Source organism: Misgurnus anguillicaudatus, chromosome 5 (genome assembly GCF_027580225.2).
Source record: "Misgurnus anguillicaudatus chromosome 5, ASM2758022v2, whole genome shotgun sequence".
Taxonomy (NCBI): Eukaryota; Metazoa; Chordata; class Actinopteri; order Cypriniformes; family Cobitidae; genus Misgurnus; species Misgurnus anguillicaudatus.
The window spans coordinates 8051033-8069865 of NC_073341.2; the positions used below are offsets into that span (position 1 = coordinate 8051033).

At 36.1% G+C, this 18833-nt stretch overlaps 2 protein-coding genes and 1 long non-coding RNA gene across 3 annotated transcripts in view; 2 read left to right on the forward strand and 1 right to left on the reverse strand.

The window, feature by feature from the left end:
- cacna1db (calcium channel, voltage-dependent, L type, alpha 1D subunit, b) overlaps positions 1–18833 on the reverse strand; it is a 193086-nt gene that overhangs the window by 21639 nt on the left and 152614 nt on the right. Inside the window, exons 37-38 of the mRNA XM_055167221.2 lie at positions 18550–18652; positions 18371–18472 (exon numbers count right to left, since the gene is read on the reverse strand). Coding sequence (XP_055023196.2) covers positions 18371–18472; positions 18550–18652 — 205 coding nt within the window. The remainder of the gene's footprint in view (positions 1–18370; positions 18473–18549; positions 18653–18833) is intronic.
- LOC141363824 (uncharacterized) lies at positions 1686–13343 on the forward strand. The gene is made up of 3 exons (XR_012369400.1): positions 1686–2043; positions 3314–3343; positions 13006–13343. It is a non-coding gene; the product is annotated as an uncharacterized lncRNA (long non-coding RNA).
- On the forward strand, positions 13353–17270 carry LOC141363823 (uncharacterized). The gene is made up of 4 exons (XM_073867340.1): positions 13353–13800; positions 13868–14023; positions 14140–14232; positions 16674–17270. The coding sequence occupies exons 1-4, from the start codon at positions 13474–13476 to the stop codon at positions 16947–16949; spliced, it is 852 nt and encodes a 283-aa protein (XP_073723441.1). The 5' UTR covers positions 13353–13473; the 3' UTR covers positions 16950–17270.

Genomic DNA, 18833 nt, shown 5'->3' on the forward strand with positions numbered 1-18833 from the left:
ATATTAAACCTTTACAATGTGATCAGATGTTGTGCAGTTATATTAAATCTTTACTATGTGATCAGATGTTACCTGTCATGCAGTTATATAAACCTTTACAATGTAATCAGATATTATCTGTAAGGAATTTCTTAAACCATATGTGAGCTTTGTAGATTCCACTTGAAAGGATTTAAGTCTCCTGATTTGAAGGAATAAGTGTTGGCAAGTTTGCAAATTAATTCTATCATGGTACATTACCACATAAAAGCGAAATAGTTATTGGACTGGCTAAGGTGCACATTTACTTTAAAAAAGACGAAATCACTGTGTAAATATTGGTAGGCATAAGTACTTTAATAATTTTCAATGCTGCTCCATCAACTCCTTCTGACAGGACGAGGTAATATGTCCCATAGGTTACTTGCCGCGGCCGCTTCATATCGTCTAACCACGAGACGATTGATGGGACATTACAAGACTATCCGAGCGTCGTATGACGTTTTCTCCGTGCTTCTAATTTAAAACATTTACAGCAGTAGTGATATTTGTCATTTCGCTAAAGTTATAGTGAACTACAAACAATCTTCTAACCACCAAACTAGCTACCGAATGCACTGTGCCATGTTAGCAGCAGAAGTCGGTTGACAAAATGTGGAAGAGCGAAGAATTAAAAATGGGTGGGGTGGAAAAAGGTGAATAATAAGAGCTCCTTATGACATCATAAGGAGAGCCAAATTTCAACGACCTATTTTTTCATGTGCTTGTAGAGAATATTTTACCAAAACTAAGTTACTGGGTTGATCTTTTTCACATTTTCTAGGTGGATAGAAGCACTGGGGACCCAATCATAGCACAACATGGAAAAAGTCAGATTTTCATGCCATGGCCCCTTTAAAATATTTATTATATGGGGGAATCCAAGTTACTTGACATATTAACTTTAAGAAACGCAATAGTTACTTTTTCTGGTAATTAGTTACTTTTATAATGATGTAACATAGTTACTAACTCAGTTACTATATGTAAGAAGTATAAATAATTTTATTTTTAAATAACATGCCCAACACTGATAATAACTACATGACGACATTCATAATGCATGTTTGTAACAAGATGGGACATTGCACTTAATTTAAAGGGATAGTTCACTTTAAAATGAAAATTCTGTCATCATTTACTCATCCTCATGTTGTTCTAAACCTGTATGAATTTCTTTTTTCTGATGAACACAAAAGAAGATATTTTGAGAAATGATGGTAAACACAGCAGTAAGTGACCATAGACTTCCATAGTAGGAATAAAAAATATGATGGAATTTAATGGGTACCGTCAACTGTGTGCTTACCATCATTTATCAAAAATACACTGAAAAAAAAACAATACGCTGGATTTACTAAAAAAAAATTAATATATAGTGCAAAATTTTGGCACCTACTTTTTAAAGTAAGTTTCACATGGAATTTTAAGCATTTTAAGCAATTGCAATTTTTAAAATAAGTATTACATGGAATTTTAAGCAGTTTAAGCTTAAAAGCAATTGCTTAAAATTCCATGTGAAACTTGCTGAAAAAGAGGGATTTTAAGCTTAAAAGCAATTGCTTAAAATTCCATGTGAAACTTGCTGAAAAAGAGGGATTTTAAGCTTAAAAGCAATTGCTTAAAATTCCATGTGAAACTTGCTGAAAAAGAGGGATGCAAAAATGATGCACTATATTTTTTAGTAAATCGAGCTTATTATTTTTTATACTGTAAAAATGATTTCCATCCTCAGCAAATATAGCTTAAAAATATAAGCAGATTTTACTCATAAATGTAAGTAAAATTGATTTGTGTCCTCAGCAAATATGGCTAAAAATAAATTTTAAGATTTCACTCATAAATTTAAGTGTTGCATATTACTTATCATATGGATATAATTATTACTTAATGTACCGAGCTATTGGTTTAATTATAAAAATTAGTTAACACTATAAGCAATTTTGAGCAACAGTCACGTGACGCAGATCAACACCCCATCACGCAGCCATTTTGGTGGTGTTAGTTACCTCTTCATGAATTAAGGTAAGTAAAATTGCATTATACATTTAAATTTTATGTGAAATAAGTCCATGTTTTTATGAAATTACGTTAAATACAGATTTCTTGTGTTTGAAATTGAAATTAAGATTAGTTGGCTAGTTTCCGGGATATGGAATGTTAACCGTATTGTCCAGGGTTTGCGTGACAAGAAAACTAACGTTACGCTTTTGTAAGATTAACGTTAAATAAATCTGTTTTTAACTTATATTTCACCACGAAAACAGGATTTTAACTGTATTTGTTGTCAGACACCGTAGTACACCCTTGAGGACGTTTGTCTTTAAATGATGACAGTAAAGTGATCTGACTAAAACACCCGAACACCTAATATTTTCTACCAAATCAGTTGTCAACAAAATCTCTATGGTTAGGGCGTTTTGCCATCACAGACCCGCTCAAAAAGTTACTAATTTATGTACATAACACTTTTACATTTATTGAATATCGCTGTATTTGGTCCAAAATACTGAATGGTTGCAGTACAAAATGAAATCAATAGATGGCGCGAGTGGTGAGGGAAATGAGCATGTGATCTAAATGTTGCGTGTTAAAGAAAGAATGGACATTAAAATTAATGACATTATCATAAATGGACATTATCAGACAGTAAGCGGTAAGTAAAGTATGTTTTGTCAAGAAAGTATTGGCATTTTAAATATTTACAACCTGTTGTTTGTTTTCATCATCCTGGCAACGAAATAATCTAGTATATTTATCTAATCTTAGCAATGTTATCATCAAAGATGATTTGATAATTGCAGATGTCTCACAGTGTAGATGGTCACTAATATAATATATGAAATTGGAAAGAGAAAGTATTGTTTTTGCAGGATTGATTATCTTATAATGGTTAAACTATGGTTGTTATGGTGAGACAGTGGTAACATTGAGGTTGCAGTGGCTTCACTTCAAAATAAGTAATTGCAGCTAATCAAAACCATTTACTCCATGTAGAAAAGCAATAAAAATCAATAAGCAGCATTAATTTCAGACTATTAGTGCAACTCCAATGCTATATATGTATCTTATACATCAGATTTAATTTTTATGTAACTTTAATCCCTTTAATTTCTATTCTTTATTTTAAAGGGATCTGGATATTACAGTGATTGTAAGAACTTTTACAATGACTTCAGCATGTTGTAGTGTGAAAAGATGACATAGTACACTTGCATTTGTACAATTTTGTGCCATGATTTTTGATTGAGTCAGGCCTGACTTTATTCTGTTTACATTTTTTGTATTTTTAAAGGCATTCCTGGAAAAAAAGACTTGAATGAAGGTAAGAACTTTCACAGTGACTTCCACATGATGTTAAAAAAAGACATGCAGAGGCGTCACAATGGCCAACCCTATCCAGTTTTAGTAAATATCTTGATTATGCAACTTTATCTTCACACTTCACTACTGATGCACTAATTGTTTAGATATGCATTGCAAAAACTAATATTTTCAACAGCTTCTCTGGTTCTCATTGTGATTGTTCATATGCATTTAAAACCGTTGTTTTGAGGAGCTTAACGATATATCTTTTTGCGATGTCATGTGGCCATTTTTGGTTTTTATAAGCTGAAATGAGCATATGACTCGATGCTGCTGAATGATCCGCCTCAGCGCGGTAAGTGACGGGCTAACTAACCTTATATCTGCTTCAGTCCAGTTTGCTGACATTTCTCGTCCTGAATGTTGATCTCCATGTAACGTTAAATCCCTCATTTTAAAGAGTTGAACCAACTTCATGTTGCCAAGACACGCGCGTCCTCGTTTATGCGTCTCATTTATCATTTCCTGATAACTGCTTCAATCTAGTTTGCTGACATTTCTCGTCGGGAATGTTGATATACATGTAAATCTCAAAATCTCTGAACCATAACTTTTGTTGTGATGACGCGCGCATCCTCACTACGACACGCCCATTACGGCATTGTTTCGGCTACTTGTTTACACAGAGGGTTTTCCGTGTATCTTACTAGGTCCTATTTCCGGCAACGATCCCAGAAGATTTACGGGACGTGTTTGCGTTCACAAAGCAGCTTGTCTGGCAATTTTACAGGTATTTTCTAGGACAAAAGGTCTGTGTGAATGGGGTTCTAGATTAACATATATGTAAGAGCTGTCCACACTGAAAACAACTTGCGCTAACATTTCCTAAAATGCATCAATGCCTTTTGTTTTGCTTCAAAATGCACACCAGTAATGTTTTTAGTAGAGCTGCAAGTCTCAACTACTTTTTCAATCGATTAATCTATAGATTCTTTTTTCAATTACTGAAATACTCAAATTACTTCCTTTATATGTAATTCACCAACAAATAGTAAATGTAACATCTGCCATTAATCATAACATTTTATTTATGCATGTTCTCAACTAAACAAACACACAAACAAAGATTTCTAACTTGAAAAATGAAGTGGCTGTGCCAGGGAAAATATAACAAAAAGCACAAAAAACAAGTCCAACATAAATTCACCCTAACATAAAAAGTGCAAAAGAGGCTCTATTCACCTTAAACAATAAAATAGGCAGAGGTGGGTAGTAACGAAACTACATTTACTTCGTTACATTTACTTGAGTACATTTTTCGGGTAACTAGTACTTTTAGAGTAAATTTAAGGATGGGTACTTTTACTCTTACTCAAGTACATTTCTAGTGAAAAAACTGTACTTTTACTTCGCTACATTCGGCGGCGTTACTGCGCTACTGTCAAATGGTAATAATTAATGAATATATATATATATTTAAAGTTTATAGGGCGTGTTCGAAAGTTGCGCGAAACAGGCTGCGTCACCCTTTAGCGCGCGACCGCGCGGTTAGCGCGCGCAACCGCGCAGCCGCGTAGATGATAAGAGAAGCAGATGAGGGCGCGTGTGCGAGATATCGGAGGCAGATCATGCGTGGGGGCTTCAAGTTCGGTCTATGTTTTCACCACAGGAGGTCAAAAAGAATAGTTTCATAATGTGATGCGTGCTTTGTTCAATAAACGAGCTGACATCTCAGCGTACAGGAATTCAAGATCCAGCCTTAAGTAAGTGTCACAGTATTGTCTATTTGAATACTATTAATGGTCATTTCACACACTGTCCGAGTTTTTTTGCCATATGCACTCTTGTGCAAGCGATTACAAATCCTAATGTAAGTTAAACCATACAAACAGCACGTTCACATCTGCACATTTCCATATCATTTCCCCACAACTAAACAAACTTAACAGCATAATGTAATGACTGCATTTATACACAAATCCGGACACCTCACTAATGTGTAGAAAATACATTCAAATAAAAACGGGATTGTATTTTATTTAAATCCTTCCTAAAGAATGAATGAATAAAAATAAAAGAATAAAGATTGATTTGAAAGAAACATGCATTATATATTATAATAAATGTAGAGATGATTTGCAAAAACAGATAAGTTCCATATGAAATTCTAAAATGATCATTTATATTAAGCTCCTGTTTATGTTCAGTAATTGCACTTTAAATGGCAATGAAAATAACCTATTCATATAAAAACATGATAACAAACAGACACACACGTTCTTATTTGTTTACTGTTTGCATGTTTAAAGGCAGACGCTGACAAGTTTGTGTTGTGAACATGAAAATAAATATAGAGTTAACCGTCAGAAAAACATCTGTGTGTGTGTGTGTGTTTGAGATTTTTGCTCAAATTACACGTTATGTGATGTTAGTGTATTGCAGGACTGAGATAGGCTGCTTTACTTGTATATAAGCAGAACAATGAGAGTTTAACGGAAAGGTTTGTGAAAACCCTCCAAGTAATCTGAAATTCAGTGCTTTTGCGCTACTTCTCTATCAGATCAGAAGTAACGAGTAACTAACTACTTGAGTAGTTTTTTCATCTAATACTTTTTTACTCTTACTCAAGTAAATAATTAGATTGATACTTTTACTTTTACTTGAGTACATTATTGTATAAGTACTTGTACTTTTACTTGAGTACAGATTTTGGGTACTCTACCCACCTCTGAAAATAGGCATATATTAACATTAAACTTTTCTGAAGATTCCAAGTAAAAACACAAGTTTATCTTCAATATTTAAAGGTAGGGTAACACATTTTGAAAAATGCTAACGGTAGCCGCCTAGCAATGAAATCCCGATCCCACCCTCAAGTCAAATCGCCATCCAAAGTCACGCCTCTGTCAAAACACATGAACACGCATAGATCAGATCACATCTCATGTCTCATTCAGCAGTGAGAAAACGTTGCAGTATAAAGTCAAATAACACTTCCAAAATAACCAAACAACTGGTTTACATCAGAATAAGTTTAAGCACACGTTCGGTTGTGTAGACGTAGTAACTATATCGTTACGCTAATCCGTAAACGAACACAAATTTCATAGGCAACACAATATTTCATCAAAGTAGAATATCTGAATCCATCTCAATACAAACATATCGCGTACCTACCTTACCAAAATAAACAGTGCAACGACTCTTTCAGACCCTTTGCCTCCTGCAGCTGTTTCATCTCGTGGTAAAGCAGTAAAGTTATCGATGTTAATTTGGGTTTTTGCTCTTTGCTGATCCAGGCAGTTTTTGCTGTTGTTGTTATAAAAGATGCCTTTAGTTTTGTGCCTCCTGTGTAGGTTGTCAATTCAGCAGAAAAGTTTGCTGTTCTCGCTGTTTACAGACAGGAGGTGAGCGCACGTGAACACGCCGATGACGTATGGTGTCTGCGTGGACTAGCTTGCGCGGTGGGCATTCAAATTACGCTTACGTATGAGGGACAAAAATGGAAACATCCGTTCGGACCGAAATCTATGATTTGTTGAACATCTTTTGGTCCTACGCCTTTCACAGATAACATAAATTTCTACAAATACATTTAAACAACTTAACAAAGTGATTGCTATCAGGATGTGAGGAGACTTTTAACCAGCATAACAAAAAATGTTTCAGGATCAAATCTGTTACTCTACATTTAATACACAGCCTTTACGCTGCTTTTACTTTAAAGAAATGCATGCCAGGAATACCTAACAAGATGAGCTTGTGTAATTCAGCTGGCAGTGCGGAGTTCCTAACCAATTTATTTTTGTGAATATGTGCGCAGATATTTCTGTGCACGCGGGCACATGCCTATCAGCTCTCAGCGTGACAGTAACTTATTATTTAACTTCTAATTAATATGAAACGTGTCCCACTCTTTATTTACTGTTTCAAAATACTGCCCAGACGTGTCGTGATATGATGTTGCGGCAGTAACGTCTCGCAGCTCATATTAAACAAAGATGTAAACGCAGCTGTATTAAGCACAATATGGCCTACATTCTATTGTTTTGTGAAAACTTTCTGTATTACTTTAAATACTAATGCTGCTATCACGTCATTTTGAGGTCGGACACCGCCATGATGTTTTCTTTTGAGATTTTCATGCATAGACGTTGTGCTGCTGTGGTATGCTATTTCAGTTTTACACAGTGTGCAGAGCCCCATTTAAATTAGTGTCTGCTTAAAGTATTCCCACACTTTTGAGCACGTTCTGGATGTTTGGTATGGCACTTGTATCACCCAGCCAGGGGTGGGTTTCCCAAAAGCATAGTTGCTAACCAGTTAACCTGCATGTTTGTTAAAACTAATTATATTTCCCAATTTAACTAAGACCTAGTCCTGGTTTAAGGTAATCCCTGTCCGGGAAGGCACCTCTATGACTTTCGCACCCCCTTATTTGCGCAAATCGCGGCACAGGATGTCATGATGGGTCTTTGCATTGACTTAACATGTAAATCGCTCGCGCTTAACGCTTCATTCGTGTCTGTTATGAACACAGTTTTGGGGCCAGTTTCCTGGACAGGGTTTAGATTAATAAAGGACTAAGGGTGGGTTGCACCAACAAGGATTAAATTAAGCAGAGTTTAGAGCTAATCTAGGGTTTGTTGATCCCAGTTTAATTTTAATTCGAGTTGTGTTGCACCACTTAAATTTAAACACAGATTAACAAATCTTAGATTAAATCTTTAAACTGTATTAAATCCTTCATCTGCGATTTATTTTGTCCGCCATGTTGAATTTTCCGGTGTAATTAAACAGCAACAATGTTGATGTTGTCATTCAAAAAGGAAATAAGCAGTTTATGCAAGCAAAGGTAATGTAATTGTTGTATTATAAATCACCTACATACACCGGTAGGCTAATCTAAAGGTCTGATTCAAATAAAAACATTTGACAATCTTTTAAAAACAATTAACAGACCAGGAAATATTGTGACAAGAAATATCGCAAAGCTCAGATATTGTGCTATAACAACAAGATGTGTCGAAGCATTTGTCATGAAGCGCCACCGTGTGTCCGTACATTCACTGTCCTTCGTCTGACTGGAGCGCGCGTGACAGAGGAGAAGCACATACGAGCATCGGTAGCTGTCACCGGTGCTGTTAATAATCTTTTTGAGCCGCCAAACTCACTTTGTTGAGATGTTATAATAAACGCATCTTTAAATAGCGCCACCCCGCTCGCGGTATGTGTTTCTAATCATTTAGCCAGACATTTAATAGTAAAAAAAACATATTTAAACCTCCTTATATGCAAGTTTAAAGTTAATCCCTCACTGAGATTTAAAACGGAGTTTAAAGTAATGGAGCAACAGGATTAAAGATAATCTAGATTTACTGTAAGATTTAAACCTGGATCAAAATGACAGTTTAAATTTAAACCTGTTTATTTTTAAACAGGTTTAAAGTTTGGTGCAACGGAATTATTAAATAAGCTTTGATTTAAACCAGATTTAGGCCTAATCCTTGTTGGTGCAACCCACCCTAAGTCTTAGTTATATTAGGACATTTAAGTTGTATTTGCGAGTTCAAAATCATATCATGGTGCAACAAAATACCGGTAGTCACTTTCATACCGGTATATCGCTCACCCTCATATGTTTCTGGCTTTCCGGCCAGGCACAAGGCCTTTTGGAGGCAGGAGTCCCTATGCATATGCATACTTCACACAGCCCTTGTGACGTTTCTGCATGTATTGAATTGTGTAAATTATGTCTCTACAATAATGTAGTCAGTCCTACGTTTTTCCAAAGCATTATTTAAAGCGTTGCAATTTTGTAAGGAGAAGTTGCAATTTTCTTGCCCAATATGCCTAGGAACTATACTGTCATTCTGGCGAGTGTAATAATCAAGGACTTTGCTGCCGTACCAAGGGGACCGTGTAATATCGTTGCGCCTTCTGCAGCCATGGTATTGCAGCAAATTCCTTGATTATTACACTCGCCAGAATGACAGTGTAGTTCCTAGTCATATCAGCCTAGAAAATTGCAACTTTTAATTTTCTATTGGTCTTAGTACACGGTGTAACTTGAAAAATCTTCTGAAGAGTTGCCTTTACATTTCTTATAAATCCAGTCATCAGAGCTGCTGGTCTAGTGTATAGTGCTGTGTGCAGTGGTTAGGGCAGATGTACTATCAGTGACCTGAGTTCGAATACCAACTTTGCATATTTCAGTTTTATTAATGACAAACATTTGTAAAGTTCATAAAATGATTTAGACCTCTTTTTATGTGCCATGGTAAATCGTAATATCGGAGCTGCATTCACAATGGCTTTTCATAGTGGCCGTGCACGCGCTTAACAGAGTGAACCTACTCAAAGTCGATTGAACTAACTCAGATCAGCTGTTCTGTAACCGAAAACTCAGAGGTTCCCATCTTAGAGTAAGCCAACGCAGATTTCAAGTTTTAACTCAGAGTTGGTCGAACCTCCTTACTGAAACGGACCCCAGAACACCACATAGAAACAAGTTTTGACATCGTCCTTGGTTTTTTTTTTATATTTTTAGCATTAAATGAAGTGGCACTGCAAATTATGTGGAAAAGAAGCTCAGACAAAAGGAGATCTGTTAAAACACTACAGATTAGATCATGACTGTTTAGGACGACACCGTTCACAGTCATGTCTGTTGTCTGATTGTCCCTGTTCATTCAAGACTTTGAGTTCACTTCGTTCACATTGTACAAGGGACCACCAAACTGAAAGTCAAGCAAACAATGATGATCTGGTATTCTCATGTCCAAATTGCACATCCAGTAGGTTACCAATGAAAAGGAGTTTTTTACACACCTGAGGCTTCATCTAACAAACGTATATGGAACATTTGCTGCTCACAAAAGCAGAAAGCATGCAACTCACTCCGTAGCAGATTATAAACCTGCAGTGTTAAAAAGAACATTGTACCCTGGCAATGCTGCTGATTATGAAGATGATACAGAAATAAATGAACACCATTTTAATTTGGCATTTCATGAAGACGACGAATCTGTACAAAATACTGCAGTGAAAAAAGTTGGTTCTTTGCTGCTTAAATTGGAAAGCCTCTACCACGTTTCAGCCAACTGCATTAACCAGTTAGTAGAAGAATTCCATTTTATTTCTTCAGAAGCATCTGCGCAAGCATTCAGAAATATTATTAGCAACACTTTAGAGAAGCATAATTGTCCTGTTGACCCACCAGTAATCACAGAGTTGGTACAACAACTTTGTGATACAGGACCATTAAGCACAGCGCTTGGAGAGGATGGCCCCTTTTGTTCTATGTACAGAAGGAAAAAGTACTTTAAAGAGAACTTTGATGTTGTTGAACCTGTAGAATACATCATTGATGGAAGGGAAAAGAGAAGTTTCCAGTATGTTCCAATTCTAAAATCCTTGTCTACACTTCTAAATAATAAGAATGTTTTGGAAAAAGCTGTTGAAAGCTTTGACATCACAAACAATGTACGCACATCAGATTCACAGTACACGTCATTCTATGACAGCACATACTTTAAGGAGAACACTTTTTTTCTGGAGATGAATTTAAGATTTCACTGATCTTATACGTTGATGACCTTGAAATATGCAATCCAATCGGAACTTCAAAGAAAACACACAAGATCACTGCATTTTATTGGGTATTAGGGAATATACCGGCACATCTTCGGTCTGAGTTGACTTGCATTCATTTGGCGGTGCTCTGCAAAGCAGATGATGTCAAAAAGCATGGGTATGCATTGGTTCTGGAACCACTTTTGAGAGATCTTGTTATCTTGGAGAAGGAAGGAGTTTTTGTTTCCAGTCTTGCCAAAAATGTCAAAGGTACTGTGCAATGTGTAGTCGCAGACAACTTAGGAGCACATTCGATTGGTGGATTTGTGGAAAGCTTTTCAGGACAGTACCCGTGCAGATTTTGTCTTGGACAACGATCTGATTACCAGTCAAAAGAAGTATGCTTTGGTGAATTTCAAGCAAGGACCAAAGAGGACCACTTGTTGCATGTTCACACAGCAGTGCAAAGTGGTACTTATTCGTTTGGAGTGAAAAAGCAGTGTCCCCTGACTGACAAATTGAGCCATTTTCATGTATTAAAAGGATACCCACCAGATATCCTGCACGACCTTTTTGGAGGAATTGTTCCCATGGAAATTGCTTTGTGTCTCAGTGTTTTCATGAAGAAGAAACTTTTGACTTTGTCAGAAATAAATGACTCCATTAAACATTTTCCATTCAAATGGTCAGACAGAACTAACTGTCCCAAGGCTGTACCTTTCAATTTTGCTTCCCGGAAGACTATAGGAGGAAACGCTCATGAAAACTGGGCTCTCTTAAGATTTCTTCCTTTTCTCATTGGACTGAAAATTCCAAGTGATGAACCAGCATGGCTGATTCTAATGGACCTGAAAGAAATTGTTGAGCTTGCAGCAGCTCCAATTCATACACATGAAACCATTTGCTACATACGCATCAAAATATCTGAACACAAACACCGATTTCTGGATGTTTTCCTAACTGAGAAATTGATTCCAAAGCATCATTTTCTTGAGCACAATCCAGATTTGATAAAGGCTTTTGGTCCTCTTGTGACTATGTGGACAATGCGTTTTGAAGGAAAACACAGGTTCTTTAAATGTGTTGTAAGGCATACAAATTCCTTTAAGAACATCTTGCTGTCTCTTGCTACAAAACATCAGCTGTTGATGGCTTTTCACTCACACAACTCTTCAACACCAGCCCTGTCTGTGTCTAATGTTTCTCATGTGCCTTTGGATTTATTGAACACTGATGTACAGGAAGCAATACACAGCAAGTTCCCCAGTCAGGCATCTGTGCACCTGGCTAAAACAGTGTTCTGTCATGGAACAAAATATTGTGCAGGTATGATTCTTGCTCATGGCTCTACCGCTGGACTCACAGATTTTGTTGTAATACAACAAGTTGTTATTGTTAAGAACATTGTTGGATTCTTGGTGAAGACCCGTAAAGCCTGGTATGATGAACATATGACATCATTTGAGTTGGAAGCACCAGGACATCTTGAATTCCTTGTTCAGAATGAATTAAATGATGTTGTGCCATTGGCTGCATACAACGTTGGGGGGAAGTGTATGGTAAACCTCAAGCGTCACATTAATGTTACATTTTAGGTAAGCATTGTTAAGCATTGTTTTCTTTATATTTCATGCTTCTGCTTTGTTATGTTATTTATGTAACATAACAGTTTGCTTTCTGTCACAGAAGTTACAGACGTAACAGAGATACTTGTAATGGCATTAAAGTCTTGAGCTGTTTGTTTGACCTGAAAAAGGACAATTAGGCCACGATTTTCTAACCCTCAACTCATCCGAAATACATATTTCCATCTTCTTTCAGACAAACACAATCAGAGTCATATTTAAAAATGTCTTTGCTCTTTCAAGCATTATAATGGTAGTAACTGGTGTTTTTTGCAACATATGGTTTGAAGCACAAAAAAAGGCATCCATCCTGCACATAAGTAATTCAGATTGCGTTTGCCTCAACTCTGATTGTGTTTGCCTCAAAGTTCATATTTATCTTGGATGACTTGAGGGTGAATTAATGAGGGACTTTTTGACGGGGTATCCCTTTAAGTATGCTAAACTTGTGTAAAATGTTTTCCTCTTTTGTGTTTTACAGAGCTCCGAAGATGTCAGAACCAGCAAGGTTGCGTGTAATTATTGGTGACAATGAAATACACAAACTCATCCTGCCTTCTGGGATTCCAGATTCAGTACATAAACTGGAAGAGGTGGTCAGAGAGACACTTCAGATTTCTCTAAATTTCACCATTCATTATAAGGATGCAGAGTTTGGGGATTTTTTCTCATTGACTACAACAAAAGAACTGAATGACAAAGATACAATAAAACTCGTGTGCTTGGAGCCTGTTGTTTTGACCTTAAGTAGTGTTGATGGATGTAGCTCTGAGAACAATTTGCCATCACTTTCCTCAAATGCCTCGTCTGCTCACTCGTCCCTTGTGCTTATCCCACAAGCAAACAGATCTGCATTGTAGCAGAAGCATTAATTGAAAAATATCCTTGCCTTAAGGAGCCAGGATCAGTTTCAGGCTATGATGGATGGCTGTCTAGACTTAAAAACAAAATGGCCAGCTATCGGAAAAAATTGAAACAACTTGGATGCCCAGAATTGTCTGTAAATACATCAACACACAGCAGGTATGCAGTTGTCAAAAAGCCACACAAAGCTGAACTGAACTACCTCCCCCCACATCCCGAAGGACAAACAGCTGAGTCTCTTGAACAAATTTGTGAAGAACTTCTCGGAGATGTCTACATTAGGGACAATTTAAGGGTTGTAAATGAAAAGATGGCTACAACGTTTTCCATTCGAAGACAGGAAATAGTGAAGGAAAGCCTAGCTGTGGATGTGCTAATGCTAAGGTGGCCAGCTCTTTTTCATGTCACTCAGGTATGTTGCTAACATATAACTCATAGATGTAGGTTACATTGTTATTTAGTTTTTTTTTTGTTTAAAGATCAAAGAAGAATTTAAAAGGTTGACAGCTGTAGATCTGGAATCAACCTTCATTGGAAATTTAGACAAGGTTATGGCAAACCTCCTTGGGTTGTTTCATGCAAAGGGAGGAATTGCAGGGTACAAAATCCGTGAGACAATGAAACTATTGGACCAGGTATTTGTTAATGGAATTTCTACTTGATTATTTCAGATTTAAGCTCTATATCTTTGCCTCAGTACTGTGAAGTGCATTTTCAAGTAGAGTATTTGTTTTTTGTTGTTTGTCCTCAGGACCACGGAGTGGACATTCGTAGAGAAGTGGTGATACGCTGTTTGATTGTCTACCTATCTGAAAACATTGAGGATCTCATAGAACATTACCAGGTTAGTGAATATGGTTTATGTAAAATTTGACATTATGTTGGCCTGAGCAAGTGAACATACACAAAAACATTCATAATATAAAGCCTTAAAATGTTCTAATTTCTTCTAAATACTGCTGTGTGATTAAAAAAACACATTGGCAAGTAGGGTTTGGTATCGTTTGGGTTTTTCCCCGCATCTGTGCCTAAACTGATAATTTGGAATAAAATAGGACTGTAGATAAAAGTACAGCATAAAACACCACGAAAATCTGCTTTGTCATTATGTCATACTTTGTTTAATGATTTGCCTAAAGCGCCATCACTTTTTCTGCTTTGTGTTCTTTTTTTAAAATTACATTTCTGTATGAGATTTTTGTTGTGTGAATACAATCACATTTCAAACCATTTTCTCAATTTTTTCAACACTCCACTTTAAGGCTCAGTAAAATGTTCTATGATTTGTTGTTAATAATCTGTTCAATGATTGATTAAAGCCTACGTGGCTGCGGCTCACAAAAAGATGAAGGGCAAATTCCAATCGAAAGTGATCATCCCTATGCCCTCTTGCCTTTAAAGATCAGAACTCTTGATGTATAAACTCAAGAGAAAGTTGTGAAATTGTGTTTCATGGTGTGACCACATAAAATACACTTCGTCAATTCAGCAATGAAATGCAATGTCATTTTCTTTTTTATTTGGATTGACTATTTATGCACCATCCCCTTCCCGAAGTGCCCTTCAAGTGCGCAAAAACACCATTTGAAATTCACCCCGCTTTCCGCATAAACTTCACTACCATCACGTCCCATCTCAAATGCTAATAAAAGCTGCAGTACTAATAAAAACATCAATGAAGTCATTAGTTTCAGCAACTCTTCTGAAGAAATATTACCATATTAGCTTTCTGTGGCAAAATAAGTTGCCCTCAAACCAAATGTAGCCTAATTGTGGCATTCATGCGCTCCTCTAATGATCTAATTTTCCAAATTGTTCTTTTAAAGGGACATTCCACTTTTTTGAAAATATGCTCATTTTCCAGCTCCCCTAGAAAGATACATTTGACTCTTACCATTTTGTAATCCATTTAGCTGATCTCCGGGTCTGGCACTACCACTTTTAGCATAGCTTAGCATAATTCATTGAATCTGATAAGACCATAAGCATCGCAAAAATAACCAAAGAGTTTTAATATTTTTCTTATTTAAAACTTGACTCTTCTGTATTTATATTATGTACCTAGACCAGTGGTTCTCAATCCTGGTCCTGGAGCCCCACTGCTCTGCACATTTTGTATGTCTTTCTTATCTGATGGACAATGAGATCTCTGCTAATGAGCTGATGATTTGAATCAGCTGTGTTAAACAAGGGAGACATACAAAATGTGCAGAGCAGTGGGGCTCCAGGACCAGGATTGAGAACCACTGACCTAGACTAACAGAAAATTTAAAGTTGTGGTTTTCTGGGCAGATATGGTTGGGACTATACTCTCATTCTGGCGTAATAATAAAGAACTTTGCTGATGTAACATGGCTGCAGAAGGCGTAGTGATATTATGCACTGCCCGAAATAGTCCCCTGCCATTGAAAGTAGCCAAGGGGACTATTTTCGGGCAGTGCATAATTAAGCAATATCGCTCGAGTAGGAGTGTGATATAGCTCTATATCATCACGGCTGTGATTAGGCCAGAGGCACGAGGCCTCGTGCCGGAGGCAATCACAGCCGTGATGATATAGAGCTATATCACACGACTCCGAGAGCGATATTGCTTTTATACAAAGGTTTGAAGGCACACGTTTGAAAAAAGAAAACTAGAAAACAACAACGGAGTAATTTTAAAAGCCTCTTTGTTTGGGAAGTACTTTCTTCCGCCACGGATTTGAGCGTGGCCAGAATGACAGGTAAAACTTTCGGCTGCTTTGAATCTCATAATAACTCAATGGACGGAAAAGCTGTTTCTTTATATTACCGTTTCTTGGTCACAAAGTGTAGTTTTAAGATTACTTGAGTCGAGAATATATATATTTTATATTTATTTAAACAAAAAAAAAAACTGAAAAACACTTGATCATCATCGATTACCAAAATAATTGTTAGTGAAAACCCTAGATTGTTTAAAACATTTTCAAATGGTGTGAATTCAGTTAAATTACAGGCTATTTTCTATTTATATATTTGATCATTAAGGATTTCTTAAAACTTTGTCCTGAAGTCTTGATGTAAAACTGTCTGTCAAAGTGTTAAAATCTTGTCTCATGCTATTCTAGTAAACCCAATCTTGTCTCGTTTCATCCTGCTGTGAAGTGTCTTGTCACACCCCTAGAAAATACATCTTGTTTTTGTCATGAAAGATAGAAGGTCTTAAACACATGGACAAATCCACACTGGACTATAAAATTGGATTCAATTGTGATGATATAGTGGGTCTATACATTATACAATGATATCTTTTTTTTCTATTAGGACACTACTGCAGTTGAAGACATTGCAGAGCACAGCCTGAAGATCATAACCAGAGGGGGCGCACCAGATGGCACTCCATTTGACGCAGAAATAGTCCTGGATGGAATTCGGGTTCTGGGAGGATTATCCAGTCTAATGAGTCCATGTATTTCCCTGTTTGGACTGATATACAGTCTCGATCTGTGTTACCCGAAAGGACTCAAGTACACATTTGAATTCTTTCAAAAAGTACTGTTGAACTTAGTGCAAAATTGTCACCAAAGATTTTATCACTAAAAAATAAGCTGGTAAGTTAAATTTCGAAACACTCACACACGTTCAACACAAGTTTAATTAATGTCATTGTTATCATTTACTTGTTTATACTTGTTTATACAACATTTATTCAACATAACACAGAATACAATACATTTTTTTTTGGATTTGTATGGCTTACAAATAAAGGCTGGATTTACTTAAAAATATGGTGCATCATTTTTGCAGCCATTTATGCAATTGCTTAAAATCCCATGTGAAACCTAGTTAAAAAGGGAATGCAAAAATAATGCACCATATTTTAAAGTAAATCCAGCATATAATTTTTTTCAGTGCATATTTTGTGACATTGTTTCTATGAACTTTGAACTTCAAAATTTAAAAAAGTATTTAAACAAAGTTTTAAAAATAAAGAAATCCTTTAATTTTACTGTCTTGTGTCTTTTCTTATAGTTATTTTAAGTTGTAAGTAATTGTAATTATTAATCTAAATGAGGTGAATTTTTACAATAGATAGAATAAAAGATATTAATGCTAGAAATAACTTAAAATACATTGGTAAAATTCCTTAAAATATTTTGTCTCAACAATGAATAAATTTAAGCACTACAGACTAAAAATTCCATGTGATACTGACCAATAAATGTAAGCATTGAAAACTAAAATTTTTTAGCTAAAATTGCTTAAAATTCTATGTGATACCAACCAATAAGTGTAAGCATTGAAAACTAAAAATAATTAGCTAACCTTGCTTAAAATTCCATGTGAAACTTGCTTGAAAAGAGGGACGCAAAAATGATGCACTATATTTTTTAGTAAATTCAGCGTGTTATTTTTTACAGTGTATTTTCTTCATGATTTATCACAAAACTTCCAAAATCAAAGCCTTTCTTGTGGCACAGTGTCACTCATGGTCCTGCTTGATCCTTTTCCCTGTATGATTTCATCGGACGCACGTGTGGTGACGCGATTACGCTTCTGAGTGGAACTTAACTTCCGGTTTCTGTTTGTGTAATGGTTTGACGACTTGCTTTTCTGAACTCTGGAAAAAATACCTCGAAAATAATCAAAAATGTGGTTTTCTAAAGACGAGAGAAGACTCCTATCATGGATTACCGCTATTTGATGAGAGGTTTGGCACCTGATCTTTAGTTAACATTGCATACATTATATAGTACACATTTTACCCAGTAACATTAGCTCAGTGTAGTTTTTGATACGCTTAAGCTATAATTTGAACTAAGGTAATATACTTCTTGTTCATTTTGCTTGTTATCAGAAATAAACTACTCCAAAATGAGTTTGTTGTTATTGATTCTTTGCAAAGTTTACCGAAAGTTACTTGTGTCCCACGAAAGCAGTTTTTTATGTTGTTACTGCTGAAACCGTTTATAGACATTCTCAATGACAACATTTGTATGTTTTATATTTGCGTTTCTGACCTCCAGCAGGTGGCACCACTTGGTCCAGGATTTTCAAACTGGTTCTTCTCCAGATCTTCTTGATAACAGAGCGCAACTCCTCATTGGCTTGTTCCAGATTACCTGAAGATAAACATCAGTTAAACATCAGTTAAACACAAGCACGCACGCACACACAGAGTCTCTCTCACACATCTTACCTTCAGTCTTGATTTTCAGAGCAGTTCTGACCAAAGCAAACAGGGTGGCATTGAACATGACTGTACCATCGCTATTTAATGGCATGTTCATAGCAACCAACCTCTAAAAGACAAAAGATCAATGTTTTGTAAAAATGTGTAGTTTTGTGTTCAAGTAGTTTTATGAGAATAGGAGTGTCAGTTTAACACTAGTAGTGTCTGGGCAAAAACTTCTTCCATTGGCCTTTCAACACACACTATATACACTCGCTGATCTCTTTACTATAATAATAATAATAATAATA

Coding starts and splice junctions, on each gene's coding strand:
- LOC141363823 (XM_073867340.1), top strand. CDS start 13,474: ATGGCCAGCTATCGGAAAAAATTGAAACAACTTGGATGCCCAGAATTG. Junction 13,801..13,867: donor CTCTTTTTCATGTCACTCAG/GTATGTTGCTAA, acceptor TTTTGTTTAAAG/ATCAAAGAAGAATTTAAAAG. Junction 14,233..16,673: donor ATCTCATAGAACATTACCAG/GTTAGTGAATAT, acceptor TTTTTCTATTAG/GACACTACTGCAGTTGAAGA.